General features: G+C 52.0%; 7 protein-coding genes across 7 annotated transcripts; 3 read left to right on the top strand and 4 right to left on the bottom strand.

The window, feature by feature from the left end:
* Positions 1–42: 42 nt before the first annotated feature.
* G6M90_00g049520 (uncharacterized protein) lies at positions 43–1,404 on the bottom strand (the record flags this gene model as incomplete). The annotated part of the gene is made up of 5 exons (XM_066130467.1): positions 43–48; positions 108–465; positions 534–651; positions 717–1,092; positions 1,222–1,404. 5 exons carry the CDS (start codon positions 1,402–1,404, stop codon positions 43–45), a joined length of 1,041 nt encoding a protein of 346 aa, XP_065986570.1.
* Positions 1,405–2,613: 1,209 nt separating this feature from the next.
* On the bottom strand, positions 2,614–4,234 carry apf7_1 (Cytochrome P450 monooxygenase apf7; the record flags this gene model as incomplete). The annotated part of the gene is made up of 4 exons (XM_014689574.2): positions 2,614–3,668; positions 3,740–4,003; positions 4,086–4,145; positions 4,198–4,234. The coding sequence occupies 4 exons, from the start codon at positions 4,232–4,234 to the stop codon at positions 2,614–2,616; spliced, it is 1,416 nt and encodes a 471-aa protein (XP_014545060.2).
* A 1,480-nt stretch (positions 4,235–5,714) lies between these two features.
* On the top strand, positions 5,715–7,454 carry G6M90_00g049500 (uncharacterized protein; the record flags this gene model as incomplete). Its single annotated transcript, XM_014689573.2, has 4 exons — positions 5,715–5,934; positions 6,008–6,425; positions 6,504–6,840; positions 6,909–7,454. The coding sequence occupies 4 exons, from the start codon at positions 5,715–5,717 to the stop codon at positions 7,452–7,454; spliced, it is 1,521 nt and encodes a 506-aa protein (XP_014545059.2).
* A 133-nt stretch (positions 7,455–7,587) lies between these two features.
* G6M90_00g049490 (uncharacterized protein) lies at positions 7,588–8,331 on the bottom strand (the record flags this gene model as incomplete). The annotated part of the gene is made up of 2 exons (XM_014689572.1): positions 7,588–7,869; positions 7,933–8,331. 2 exons carry the CDS (start codon positions 8,329–8,331, stop codon positions 7,588–7,590), a joined length of 681 nt encoding a protein of 226 aa, XP_014545058.1.
* A 925-nt stretch (positions 8,332–9,256) lies between these two features.
* Positions 9,257–10,724, top strand: asaE_5 (MFS transporter asaE; the record flags this gene model as incomplete). Its single annotated transcript, XM_014689571.1, has 3 exons — positions 9,257–9,420; positions 9,487–9,866; positions 9,928–10,724. The coding sequence occupies 3 exons, from the start codon at positions 9,257–9,259 to the stop codon at positions 10,722–10,724; spliced, it is 1,341 nt and encodes a 446-aa protein (XP_014545057.1).
* Positions 10,725–11,133: 409 nt separating this feature from the next.
* G6M90_00g049470 (uncharacterized protein) lies at positions 11,134–13,252 on the bottom strand (the record flags this gene model as incomplete). The annotated part of the gene is made up of 4 exons (XM_014689570.1): positions 11,134–11,711; positions 11,788–12,380; positions 12,432–12,621; positions 12,673–13,252. The coding sequence occupies 4 exons, from the start codon at positions 13,250–13,252 to the stop codon at positions 11,134–11,136; spliced, it is 1,941 nt and encodes a 646-aa protein (XP_014545056.1).
* A 612-nt stretch (positions 13,253–13,864) lies between these two features.
* On the top strand, positions 13,865–14,279 carry ATP15 (ATP synthase subunit epsilon; the record flags this gene model as incomplete). The annotated part of the gene is made up of 3 exons (XM_014689569.1): positions 13,865–13,896; positions 14,017–14,131; positions 14,205–14,279. 3 exons carry the CDS (start codon positions 13,865–13,867, stop codon positions 14,277–14,279), a joined length of 222 nt encoding a protein of 73 aa, XP_014545055.1.
* Positions 14,280–14,737: the final 458 nt, after the last annotated feature.

Below are 14,737 nucleotides of genomic sequence, written 5' to 3'. Positions count from 1 at the left end.
GGATGGACCAGAGTCTGACGGCTTTCCTGCTGCTCCTGCGCATCAACCCTATGTGCCTGTATGTCGATGCTGGTCTCCATATGGACCACCCCGCTGCCCTTTGGAACGCGGGAGGCAAAAGCACTGAGCGGTATTTCATCCTCATTTTCATCCTCGTTATAAGCTGGCCTGGCGTTAGCAGGCCGCGCACTTGCCCCCGCGAAGCCCTTGCTGCCTGAGTCGACGCTACCCGTGTGATCAGAGGCCTTGGCAGTAGAGCCGCTGCGAGAGCCCCGTGACCAAAAGGCATTCGTCTTATTGTGGACGCTGCGGACAAGAGTGAAGGTCGCGGGGAGGTCGGCGATGACATTTGCAAGATTGCGCTCTACGATCGTGCAAAGGTACACCCGGTACAGAGCCCAAGTGAAGTCTGGCTTGTAAAAGTCGCCATCAAAAGCAACGCGAGTAATAGACGAGGCAAAGACCCTGCAGTTTTACGGCGGACTCTGTCAGCACCAGCTACGTCTCGGGCAGGAGCAGGGGAAAACACATACAACAGCCCCGATCCTGTCAATCCAATAATAACGAGCCGCTTCCCAAGACTCATCTGGAGCCTTCCGATAAAGTACACGGGCGATATGGCGTAGAAAAGATCAGTGATGCTATTGATGACTGGGCAACCGCGCTCGTCAGCAAAGAAGACGGAAAACGTGATGGAAGGGGGGTAGGTTCCTCACTGGTAAAGGCAATAATGGACGTGACCAGGGTCTTGACGCTCTTCACCTCGCCGGGAATGTCGGGCTCCCACAGCTTCCGGAGCGGGCTCGCCTGGAGACCCCAGAATATGCCCTGGCAGGTGCTCGCGGTGGTGGTGATGGCGATGAGCGCGTACACGATCCAGGTGGTGCGCCGGTGGACGCCCTGGATCAGGGCCAGGATGAAGAAGCAGACGGAGATCTTGACGGCCCAGAGGGAAATGTTGGCGAACAGGATGTTGTACTGGCTGAAGCGCCGGACGGTGAGCACCTGCTCGCGGGTGAGGAACTGGAGGTGGCGGCCGAAGCCGGACTGGACGGACTGGATCTCGAGCACATTGGCGGTGAGATTGAAGGCCTAGGCTGTGTAAGTTTCTTGGCTCGTTATATATACATATACGCATACATATACACACACATATATATACGTGTGTATGTGTGTGTGTGTGTGTGTATAAGTGTGCAGAATCTGCTGTTCAAAACTCACAAGGGCAATGACGATAAAGTAATCCGCAGCCCCGAGACCAGCCTTGGTCGCGATCTTCATGGCAATACGCGACGTCGTGGATATGCTGATGAGCACGGAAAACACCACACACAAGACCAGGACGACGCTTCCGTTACTCTCGTCGACCAGGGACGGGTCGAACTTGATGAATCCATTAGACATGTCGAAGTGTCCGTACAAAGATGTCACCTCAAACCCGCTGGGAAGAAAAAAAAAGAATGAGCGCCTTGAAAAAGGCCAGATCAGTGCGAGTCTCGACAGTCTTCCAGGGAGTGCAGCACCATAAGTGACGGCAAGGATGAAAAGAGCTGATGGCAGGTCGCGATGCGTATGCTGGCCTGGCCCGTGGCAGTGTCTTGATTCTTTCCGGCGGCATGCCCGTCTGGCAAGAAGCCAAAATACAAAAGCAACAAGTGAGACTTGTTTCGCCAACGTGTCGAGTTGTCGCGTGCATGGCGGGGAAAAACAACGAGAGGGTTTGCCGCCAACTTTGTGGATGGTTGCAGTCAGTGAGAAGCCGCCGGAGATGGCAGCAGTGAGAAGCTACAAACACTCGACCAGACTCAACATGGCCACGTACTCCGTACTCGGTACATCTAAGTCGACGGGGCGTCGAGGCCGCATCGGGCCTTCGGCAGAGACAAATGTCGATCAAATGGCGCCGGCCCCCACGTTTCTTCCTCGGGGGAGGGTGATGAATGGTGACGGGTGGCGAGTTGTGAGTTGTGGCACCCTGCGCGTATGCAGACTCTTGAATTTAATTTGCCATTTCTCGAGTAATCTGCGATTGAGGCGTGAGCCGGGCGCCAATAGGGTTCCGCACACGTCGACGGCTTGGGCGTCTCGGATGGTCAGATTCCATCATGTTGCCATTCCTTTTTCCACCTACCACCAATCCGAGAAGCAATGCGACGCTGACAGCTGACTGAATGAACCATTCTCTTCTCGCCCCAGCTTCGTGACTACCGATCGAGTCTGGTCCCCCAGGTCATGGGGTAATCCGTTCACGAGCCCCGGGTTTGGCTACCGGACACTTCGCAAGGAATGGCCAACGGCCAAAAAGGGCCACATGTTCGATCCGAGGGGTTGTTCAGCCCAAGGCTGCTATTGCTGGATCATTTTTTGCCAGAGGATCCAGACAGCCATCCAGATGACCCAGTCCTGACAGAACGACAAGTCCACCAATAACACTTATATAGCACCAAGAGGTCAACGGTACTCCTAGCGGCATACTTTATTCCCCGGTGTATAGGAACAAAAAACACTCGTAAAAAGATGATACCTAAAAAGAGACAATTCTAATGACAGTACTCTCAACGCCGTATAAATTTGGCCACCAAGCCACCAATAATACTTGACCCATCCCATTCATTACTCACACTGCCTGGCTCTAAACTGGACAAAAGGGCCACTCTCCCAGCTGGCAATAGAATAATGGCTCTCAAAGGTCAATTCAAACTCGGCACCCTCCTCCGCCACAGAGTTGGACACGAGGTGAGGACGGAGGGTACGCTGCTCCCGGCCGAAGCGAAAGTCGTAGTTGACCAGCACGTAAGCATACGCAATGCTGACCATCATCATGGCCACATGGCTCCCAGCGCAGTTCCTAGGCCCGATTGAGAACGGCGTGAACATGTTCTTGGCCCGGCAGAACTCGTCCTCGGGCAGCGTCCCTGGAATCCAGCGCTCCGGCCAGAACCTCACGGGATCGCGGTATATCCTGCCGTCTCTGAAGACGGAGAAGAGGCTCATGCCCACGTCGCTGCCCGCCGACATGGGCACCCTGTCAGGCCCAACCGCGAAGCCCTGCCGCTCGCATTCGCGCCAGTGAACGCCGCACGCCGGCGGCAGCAGTCGCAGGACCTCGTTGATAACGGCGCGGAGGTACACGCTCGACGCGAGGTTGGCGTCCCAGACGATGTCCTCGCCGGGCACGTACCTGCCTCTCATGTCCGCGGCGAGCTTCTCGTACACGCGTGGGTAGTGGCAGAGGTAGTGGAACAGGCCGGAGAGCAAGATGCCATATGCGTCGGCGGAAGAAAACGTGCTGAATGCGCCTTCGGTGACCATCTGCTCCCGGTCGTGGCCGCGGCCTGGAGTCTTGTTCCTGAGCGTCCCCTGGCCGCTCTGGATGACGGGGCCGAATATCCCGTGGCTCTCGGACGTGTTGGTGCTGATGGCGAGCTCCATGAAGCCGTGGTACCATTTGGAAAAGTTGGCCGCCGGGGACGAGACGAGGGGGAACACGGCGCCCACGAGGCGCCCGATGCCCGCGTTACTGAGCATGGGCAGCTGTTCCCAGAGGCCCATCTTCTTCTCGTGCATGTGTAGGGCTGGGAATATATACTCTCTGGCGGAGCTGCGGAGCAGGTCTGTCTTGAGACCTAGCCCGAAATCCGCCATTGTGTCAAAGCCCAGGTAGAGATCTGAACTCGTTAATCAACACTGTTTTGTCTCTTGAGACTGTTTAGGTTTATTTTTATACATCGTGACGTACTCCATTTTCTCATGTTGGCCGCAGCAGTCCAGCCGTCTGGATCCTGGTTCTTCTGTAGCTCGCCAAAGTAAATCTTGAGATGCCGGAGGATAGCGGGCTCGAAGCGCGTTAAGTACTCTGCGCCGAGGCCGGACCTCACTACTGCGCGTAGATTGTGGTGTAGTGTCTTGTCGATCGAGGTCATGGTGCTCCAGCCGTTGGGAGTTGGTATCATGGTTGCATAGCCCTTTGCTTTTCGGAACGGGGCGCCGTGGCTGTATATCGCTTTATTTTTTGTGTGAGCGCCAAAGTGGTTGAGCGTGAATAGGATGGGAGAATCTTTTTCTTGTTGGGTGCAGTTACGAACCATTCATATCCGCAGGGTGAAGTGAGAGAATTTGATTCGGCGCATATCGTATTAGGTCGCCTGCGGATGGATGAGCATTGTTAGTTAGAAACTATGAAAGTAGACCACATACCGTATTCGCGATGACATCGTTGCACGTCGAGGTGCATGGTGCCTCTCCACGAGTGCCATGCAGAATACACGCTTGTTATTTTTGCAAGAAAAGGCCCGGGGACTTTGCTATATGGGTGAGAGTAAATTCTCCGGATGACAGTAATAACCACCTGGACTTTTTAGTTATGGCTTCAACGTTGAAGCGGAGCAAAGACATACGTAAGATATGGCTGCCGCAGCGGTTAGAGCAGCGTAAAGAGATATAGAAGAGCCGAATAGTCCAAACATCATGTGCAGACTCTCTTGAACTGAGCAAAGATTGTAAGTTAATAAGAGATGGAAAGATCGTGGGGCAAGATTCCACGACGGAAAGCTGTCTGGCTTTATTCGCTGGTGAAGGACAATACGCATACCGCAGGCAATCAGTCCACATCTTTCTTGTCTTGGTTCTTAGCTCAGCCTGATCTGATACTTGCTTACGGCAAAGGGCATATAACCAGGCATGCCGTTTGTGGATATCAGACGCTGAGTGACTGGGTATACTTGACTTTTGATTTTATTTCCCTAAATTTAGACGTCAGAGCGCAATATTCGACTATGTAGAGGCATCTTTTAACTCGCTAGGCAACAGAGTTACCGAGGCGCATCCGTCGATTGCCGTTTATAGCAGTCTGTGTTGGACTTCCACACCTAATTATAGTTACATTAGTGAGCCACCATTTCAGAGTTCGCAGAGAAGGTCGTCAAACCGCGAGACCCTGTTCACGGTAGTTGCATAGTTCCTTTCCTGTAGATTCTAAAGCCACTTTGAAAGCCGCCCGCCCGTCGATGACAGCAGCCGGCGCCTTTTGGCCCCCAGTGACGACAGGTCACCATGTGCGTCACATTTCGACATCCCCTGGGCATGACAGCTGGCGTCCTCATCTTGATAGGTCAAAAATTGAGACGTTGGGGGAGTCACTCTCAAATTTGAGACCAGTCAAAAAAAAAGAAAAGAGAAACAAAATTTTGGCTGGCCCAAGTGTCGGCGTCTATTGGCTCTTGCAATTTGTCTGCCCCTATCCTTGACAGGCACAGGAAACACTATTAGCACTGTACGGAGTACAGAGCACGAATAATTCAACAATCGATCCTTTCCGATGTGTCACTTAGTAAGTCGGAGTCGGATAACAACCCGGGATTCTAGACCAAGGTAAGATTCAGTGTCTGGCGGGCAAAACTCTGGTGGAGTCTGAACCCAGACATGCAGAGACATGTCGCCCCGTGATTACTACCCTCGATGCAGATCTTGTCAGCACATATGGAGTACGGAGTAGCTTGGTTGAAAAGAAGGGAAAAGAAGGGGGCCAAGAGAGACTCACAGGCTTGGGAGTTCCCACTGGATGTGCCACGCCACGCACCTACAGTGGGAGGCAATGCAATAAATATTTGTCTACCCGGTGGCGCATAAGGGTGGGCAAATACTTATTGCCTCTGACTGTACTCGTGCTTCTGATCTCGTATGGTACTCTCTGGTTCTGCCTGGCGGGAGACACTATGACAGGCTCACCAAGGCGAATCGCCATTGTTGGCGGAGGCATCGCGGGCATAGCTTGCTCGTGGGAGTTGCGAAAGCACAGCGCCCGCAACGTCAGAGTAGATATCTATGAGTTGGAGAGTAAACTCGGCGGGCACGCCAATTCGGTGCCCTTCAAAGGCAATGGCACAAGCGTCGACGTTGACACGGGCTTCATTGTAATGGACGAAGCTACGTATCGTGAGTTGCGAGAAGATAAGAAAAAAGAGTCCAAACTCAGCTCGGGTCCATGGTTAACCATCTACTAATACAGCCCGCTTCAACACGTTTCTCGGTGATTTAGGCATCAAGACAATCCCCACGGATATGTCATTTGGCGTCACGACCACCGACAAAACTTTCGAGTGGAGCAGTCGTTCCATGGGCAGCTTCGTCGCCACTCTCACGCTGCTGTTGAGCCCCTGGGTATGGCGTCTGATATTTGATATTGTTCGCTTTAGCCTGTTCGCCGAAGATATCCTCTACGAGCGAGGTACTACTCCTAGACGCGGCGAGGAAGAAAGCTGCCTCATGTCAACGTCTCTAGAGTCTATCGGTAGCTACTTAACAAGGCGGGGATACTCCAGTCAATTCACGACTTATTTCTTGATCCCAATGGTAGCTGCTCCTTGGTGCATTGATCCAGATGAGTTCAGCAGGAGTTTCCCTGCAAGGCCGCTAATACACTTTATGTAAATTCCCTCCAAATATCTTCTCCTGTACATGGAAAAAAAGGGGGCAAAAAGATGATGCTGATACCTTCTGAAAAGGAAAACCCACGGCCTGCTAGATACAGCCACAAAAACACTCCAGTGGCGCTCGTTTCGAAACGGGTCAAGAACATATATCGATGCGTTCCAAGACACTCTTCCTCAGGGACACAATTTGCATCTGAACACGTCTGTACATGAGGTGACACGAATTGGTGACGAGGTCTTGGTCAGCTTCTCGGATGGCTCTGCAAAGACTTTTGATCATGTTGTTCTTGCCGTTCATGCCAACCAAGCTGTCACTCTCTTGGGAGAAAATGCCACAGCTTTGGAGCGTAGGATTCTTGGTAGCTTCAAGACTAGCAGGAACCTATGCTACCTGCATTCTGACACCTCTGTGAGTACCTAGTTGGACTGCACAGTTTTTTTTTCAAGCGAGCGAACAGTCCTGTTAATTGATGTCAGCTCCTGCCAGAACGTTCATCAACTCGCGCGGCATGGAACTGCATGCTTGTACCTCACCAGTCGACCACAGCGCAGGACCATCTGACACAGAATGAACACAAGTGCGGAAGGAAGCTATCACTGACATTTGACATGAATAAACTCCAAGATATTCCAAGTCCAGGAGAACCTGGAAGTCCGGGTAGGGTTCTTGTGAGCATGAATCCAATACATGTGCCTTGCTCGGTGCAAAGCAGCCATGTATATTACCATCCCATCATTAACTCAGAGTGTATCCTTATGGCGCGCCACCTTCATAGGATCAACGGCATCAATAAAATCAGTTTCGCGGGAGCTTGGATGGGATTTGGCTTTCATGAGGATGGCTTCGTGGCTGGTGTCCATGCTGCACGTACCTTCATGGACGGCTGGGATAAGATTCCTCCGTTGGATCTTATAGGTGATACCAAGGACATGCGGCCCCCTCGGACTGGGTTTCTTAGAGCGGTTCTCAGATTAGGAGTTCTTGTCATGCAGCAGCTTCTACATGCGCAGCCATGGTTATAACATGGGTTATAGCTTGCTGTACCGACAGTCATCAAAGTCGTCCAGAAACAGGTTTTTGGAGATGGATGTAATTACGTCTAGCTGCAATTGACCTCCGTAGACAAAAGGATCCAGAATGTTCTAGTCAAAAATGCTAAATTTTAGCCTGGGTGGTCTTTGAGGATTTAGGATGATCCTTGTCCCATTTCTCCTTCAACTGGTTTGCACGCTCGGATTTTTTCGTGAAGCCTTCGTATAAAGCCGGAAAACAGCCACCAAGTGTACGAATGTCCACCGGGCGGCCAGTTTTAGCATCAATGTAGGTTGTTGAACCTCGGACCTGGGCGACAATAGCTTGCTGCTTGAGCGAGAAAAGCACAGTGGTTCCATGGTTTCGTGTAGGCTCTATGCGATCCTGCCGGTAAGCGGCAATTAACTTTGGGACAGAAATTAGTTGACGGACTGGCTATGGAATCATGCAAACAGAGCAACTACGAACCGAGTCGGGATATTTAACCTGCCGCCGAATGTCTAGTTCATACCTGCGTACAACAGGAATAACCGTTTTAGCTTGAATCATGTCGTCGCACTCCTCCTTGCTCAAGAACTCGTCATAGCTCTCCATGACACGCCAGAAGCATGCTCCCAAGAAGCTCATGTACTGGCCTTGCATGACATGACCAAAGGGGTCCTGATGTTCAGCCCAGAGGACCCCATGCTCGATCATGGTATTAGGGTCGAACCCCATAGCCTCTAAAGTAGAGAGCGCCCTGCCACGGAGGGCTGCGTACGGATCAGTGTTGGGATGAGGGCGTGGAGCACCAGCACGCGTATACGGCGAGTGATAGGAAGAGTCAGCCAGACGAGCCGACGTGGGATTGGCTGTGTCGTCTGCCATGGTGAAAGCTGGTGCCAAGTATGAGAGGATACAATAGGCGCCGAGAGTCAGCTTCGATCGGAAGAAAACTCTGATGAGGCTGTAAATGAAGGAAATGAAGGGCTTCGAGGGACAAGAGTTGATGCTGGCATCAACAAAGGTTGCGTGAGGCAGCAAAGACAGACTGGAACGAAACAGGCAGGGGTGCTTACTGCTCAGGGAGGGGGTTGGCAGGAGCGGCCTAAGACAGAAGAGGTCAACGGTGTGGTTACTTTGTCAACCACATACTTGACTCCATGTCCGTACCACGCACTGCAACGCAGCGTAAATACGTTGCAACTCTTAACCATTCCCTTGCAGCCATATCCGTCCAGTGACACCCTATCTGTCTTAACATTGAACGTACAAAGTCTGACTGCTGAACGAGGCCCGGCACGGCTCAGTGCTCATGCTCTGTCATGCACATAAGCAGATTGCGGATCGATTGGCTTTCAGTACTCCGTACTCGGTACAGATATTCATCTGCCGCTCACATCCAGTCGGTGAACTTACTCCGCAAAGAGGAAACCATTGGCAGCACGGAGTGCTTTTGCAAATCCGTGTCTCTCAAGGATAGCACGGGCACTCAGCACTGTCTTACCCTCCAGGCTCCAGCCAACATGTTGACCAATACAGTAGGGATGTTCACATACCGTGAGGCGTGCCCGAAATATAGGCACAGTACTCCGTAGCCAACCTGGAATTTTGATGGAAGCCCTCTATCGTGGTATATACATACTACCGGGGTTTAGAAAAAATGATTTTGTCTTCTAATCCACGATTCCAGGGGCTCTCTCTCTCTTGCAGCTTCACTCTCACCTGCTGCCGTCGCGCGCCGCTCCAGTGTCCTTGAATCATACTTCTGGAACCGACTATTGTCTTTTCGTCAGTAAGAATGAAAAACAAAATGATTGCCACTACTCCAGATGGTGGCCGGGATGGTATGTCATCCACCACTGCCGTGAATGGCAGTCCCGCCGAAGATGCCTCGCCTTCGCCAACTTCGCCTCGGATCGGCCGCCGTCGATGGCTTCAGATTCTGAGTACCTTTATTGTTTTCATGAATACATGGTAAGTCTATTATAGAATATTTTCCTCAAACCATCCATCTCGATTGGCTAAATGCCTGCCGTCAAGGGGATTTCTCCTCACATCGGGTGCCTTCCAAGCGCATTACGAGCTGTTCCTCATCCGTGATCAATCCAGCTCCAACATAGCTTGGATATCAACGACATCGGCTTTTTTAGTCTTTGCAGCCGGCATTGTGACCGGTCCGCTTTATGATCGAGGCTTTTACAAGCCACTTCTGGTGGCCGGCAGCCTTTTGCAGGTCTTTGGCTTCATGATGCTTAGTATTTCTACTGAATACTACCAGCTCTTCCTCAGCCAGGCTATTTGCATCGGCATTGGCTCTGGCATTGTCTTTACACCAAGTGTATCGGCTGCCGCTGCCTGCTTGCCGAATCCTGCCACCCGTGCTAAGGCGATGGGCCTCATGGCATGTGGCAGCTGCGTTGGTACGGAACACACCCATATGCTTCGCTGCTTGCAATCCCTTAATTTAACCTGGTAGACTAGGCGGCATCGTTTTTCCAACCATGTTCCGTGCTCTTGTGCCCCGAGTCGGCTTTCCGTGGACTGTCCGCTCCATCGGATTTCTAATCCTGGCATTATACCTTCTGTCTTATCTAGTGTTAATCGATGGACGGCCCAAAACCTCCCGTGCCCCGGTCATCCGGCGCTTCTTCGACATCTCAGCCTTTACCGATCTGCCGTTCATGCTTCTTTCTGTTGCCTCCGTCTTCAGTGCTACCGCTTTTTATATCCCCCTGCTTTACCTGCCGCTCTTTACCAAGGTTCGGGTGCCATCTATTAGCCCTGATCTCACTATTGATCTTCTTTCTATCCTCAACGGCGTTTCCGTGATTGGCCGACTGGTAGCAGGTCTCGCAGCTGCCATCTTTGGCCCGACGGAGACTATTGCAGTCTCTCTCGTGGCAGGATCCGTCCTGTTATTTTGTTGGATTCCCGTTGATACAGTTGCTGGCACTATCGTGTGGGCCATATTTTGGGGCATGGTATCCGGTATTCTGGTTACTCTTCCAGGAGCATTCATACCTTTATTCTGCCCGTCAGTGACCGTGATAGGCTCCCGGACAGGTATGTATTGGAGCTGGGTTGGCCTGGGGATGCTAATAGGCAGTCCCATTGGCGGTGCAATCTACGATGTGAAATCGGCAGGATCAGACTATTGGCGTCTGCAGGTATTTGCTGGTGTCTTTATGATGGCTGCTGCGCTTCTTACTATTTACCCCATCTTGTATTTACGCCGGAAGGGGCGAATGACTTCTGTGGGCTCAGAGCAGATTTACTAGGTACTTTTTTTATTATAGATTAATACTTCATTCTCTCCTCGCGCTCACTCATGTTGACAACTAACCTGGACTTTAAAAAGGACATTGCAGCCAATATCGCAAGTTTTCTCAAAACAATGGTATTTTGCAAATCCTTTGTAGTGTACAACCTAGCTGTTCCATAACCTACTCATCCAACGTTTCACTGCCTCTGGTACCGAACTTGGTGATTTCTGTGCGCATTTCTCTGACCCCAAATGGCGCTTAACCTAATAGCGTGCAGCAAGCATTTCATTTTAAACGGCCTCTAGGGTCTGCCACAGATGCAAAGCTGGGTATAAATGGACACGGGTAAATCATGCCCGCCACAGTTTCTGCTGATTATCATCCAAGCTTTGATATCCTCGGCACTGAAGCCATCTACGAAACGTCAAAAGGCCGCCGTATCATTCTGATCCAGAGGCATCCTGTCTGCTCTCATCTGCCCCGGATTCGGGTTATCCGTACCCTGAACCTCAGCCTCCGCACTCTTCGCATCGGCCATGGCCCGCATCTTGGAAACATCTCGTCTGCCTGGAAAGAAACTCTCATCCTTACACGACTTCCCCCACAGCTCAACAATCAATACATACGCCGTTAGACCCAAGGTGGTGGAAATGAGAGACAAGCTGTCCAGATGAGTAGCCATGGGAAGCAAGAACATGATGATACAGACCAGCACGCGGTTGATGAGGCGGACTGGCTTGGAGAGACGCATCGTAGAGGGTGTGCGGTGTGAGTGGCTCAGGGAAATGAATGCCATTGAGAGCAGAGCGATTGCTAGTCCCTGGCAGTAGAAGAAACGGACACCGCTGCTGAGGTGCTCCTCCGCTCGCACCGAGTATGGAGGGCGAAGTTGGTCGCGCTCGGTGTTGGGGACGTCGAGGGCTAGGACGAGCGTGGAGAGCGCAGACGTGGCTACAATATAGCCCATGACGAAGGGGAGATGGGCGAATTGCCATAGCACGGCTGGCCGTTGTTAGCAACTAATAGAGTCCTGTCGCCTGTGGGCAGCGTAGTTGAGCGTCATGGTCCATGGACATACCTCCGTTGGCGGAATGCCGAATTGCGTGGACGTTGATTGTACTCGCATCCACGTCAAAGTAAATCCAATTGAAAAAGAAGGCCTGCATAAGCCCCAATACCGCCTTTCCCAGAAACGCATTCACATTGTACCCGCCATTGCTCTGGAACAAGATTCCTACGACGGAGTAGCCCAAGACTAGCGAAACAAAGGCGTTCATCCGCTCGACTTTGTGCTCGATGTTCATGGCGGGATAAAACTCGAAGAGTTTGTTCAACTTCTTGCCCATGGACGTGTCTGCGCCGGCGCTACGGGCGTAGCGGAACAGGCCGATGAAGATTCCTGATCCGTACATGTCGAGTGCGAGAGCGGGCCAGATAAGACCTAGGCGACCGGGCATTTCGACATGGATGCTGGCGATCCAGAGTGCTGACGGGACGAGGACGGTGATGGCGGATGTGATCATGGCGCCGCGGACCATGGGGACCAAGTAGGCGATTACGACGTAGTGTACGGAGAACAGGAGGCGCGCGGCGAGGTAGAATGATACTAGTTGGGTGTAGGTATTGTGGGCGGGATCATCGACAAAGCAGTTGGTCATGTTGGTGGTGAAGCTACGTCTATTAGCTGACTGACGCCGTGAGATGAGGTTTGGGAGAACGCACGCCAACAAGAGGGCAATCTCGAACAAGATCTCGAGCCTGGTCAGCACGTCGTCGGTTTCGAACCAACTAAGCGCCATGGTGACGTCGGTCCAGATTTTCCAGGACATGATGAAGGTCACGGCGAAGCGCAGCAGTTCCTCGCCATTCGGCTCCTCGGACATGTGCTCGCCGTTGCTGTGAATAATGCCAACTAGACTTGCAGTTAGCAATCGTGCCATGGGTCGCAAGACGAGCAGCTTACCGTATAAAAGGTCGAAGAATAGTTCCACGGCCATAATCTCGGTCTGCTCTGACCCTCTCCACAGGACATTCCTATGAAACCACTGCCTCACCACCGGCCGCTTGGCCAGTTTAATCGTTGACACTTGTCGATATCCCTCGTGGTGAGTCTCGTCGGCTCGCTCATTCCCTTCTCCAGACCCATTCGCCTCGCCTTGGCCATCATCATAAGTCCTTACACCAGCGTCGAAGCCAAACTTGCCAAAGTTTCCATGTAGGCCCGAGGTATTCGTGGACATGCGCGACAATTGAGCGGTTACGGAATTCAATTGGTTCTGGACATCCTCCCACTCATCGAATGCCGCGCCGTGACGCTCCTTAAGATCCGCACGGCGACTCTCATGGTGCTGCCGGCTCTGTTTAAGATAGTTGGTGTGCTCGGCCGATCCTTGAACTACAACCTCGACATCGTCAGTGCTGTTGGAGTAGTGCCTGCGCAGAGATGGGACTGCGTCTGCGAGCGCGGCAATGACCTTTTTGCCAGAGGGGAGGGTGAATTCTTGGGGTGGTCGACGCCGCCCGCCTGGTGTGGATGAGGACATGGGAATCGGGATGTAGATGTGGTTTCACAGGGTTAGCCAACTGCTCGAGGATAGCTAGTAAGAAATAAAGGCACAAACACAGAATGACGAGAAGAAACAGGGAAGAGTCTTATATGGGCAAAGGACAAGCCAGAATGCATTTAGCACGGTCCTCTGTTACTAGAGAAATTTGAAGTTGATGCTTATTTGCTGCCCCATCACTGACTAGTGTCCGACTGCCGCCATTGGTGTTGGTTTCGACCCTATGTATGTACATTGTATGCTGTACTACGATACAACTCGCACCGACAAGGTTTTTCTCTTTTTTAGCGTGAATCATGTGTTACCCTGTCCCCTGTGTTGATATACAACTCCGTATTGGATGGATTGCAACATGGCTTCGGAAGGTTTTAGGCGTTAGGCGTTAAAAGTCAGAGAGTGGGGACAAGCAAAAGTGGATGGCAACGGGCTGGCCTGGCTGTAGGCTTAAGCTCAAACAAACAATTTTCACGTGACCCGACTCACTTGGTGCCTCAGGCCGGATGCTCCCGATCAATTCGAGCAAACATTCGGCTGCCAGTCACTCATCATTGATCACATACCCGATAACCTCACCTCTCCAATACCGCCAAAATGACTGCTGCGTGGAAAGCCGCTGGTTTGACGTATGTCCATTGACCCTCTTTCTTGCCGACACACACACCGATGCACCGATTGCGACTGCCACCATGTTTACGCGCGCTACTGCCGGAGAACCGAAGATGCTAACATAACGACCTCAATAGCTACAACCGCTACCTGGCCATTGCGGCCCGCGCCGTTCGCCGCAGCCTCAAGGAGGATCAGAGAATTGCCGCTGAGCGTCGCGGCGAGATGGACCTGCGTTTTGCCAAGTGGTCGGTATGTGTTTGCTGAACTTCGAATTTGAGCAAGCGGTAATTGGAGGGAAGCTAACCGATAATTACCGCAACAGAACGGCAAGCAGGGTGACGCCAAGGACCTCGGAGCCGCCAACGCTGCTGCCATGGCCGAGAGCGCTTCGTCCTAATTTTCTGCATACCGACGAGATGGAAGAAGGGCACCGGGCTTGTGACGGAGCAAGACGCAGACGAGAGTGGTGAATAGGGGCCCAGGAGTTGTTGGAGAGGCACGAAGATGTGCTTGGAGCTCCTTGCAAAAAGCAATAGTGCCGCTGTATCATACCGATTGCTAGACTACTTCAATCCAACATGGCGAACATTTCGTATGCATCACTTGCATTTTGCGCGTTTTTGTCGAACCGTATGCATGGGACCGGCGACAAGACGCCCAACCTGTGGTCAATCAGTGAAGTAATCTGTTGTCAAAACACGACTGCTAAATTATAACGTACTGCAATTGAACTGTGCTGGGGGTAAAAAAAAAGAGCGATGTCATGGTGCTTTATTGCCAGATGGTTCTTTCCCAAGGTTAGTGTCACGCACGCACGCACGCACTGGAGCCCCTCGCCCCATCCACTTGAGAACC

The sequence above is a fragment of the Metarhizium brunneum genome, chromosome 2, assembly GCF_013426205.1.
Source record: "Metarhizium brunneum chromosome 2, complete sequence".
Taxonomy (NCBI): Eukaryota; Fungi; Ascomycota; class Sordariomycetes; order Hypocreales; family Clavicipitaceae; genus Metarhizium; species Metarhizium brunneum.
Note: the sequence above shows the minus strand (reverse complement) of the source record. Positions and strands in the feature narration are given on the sequence as shown.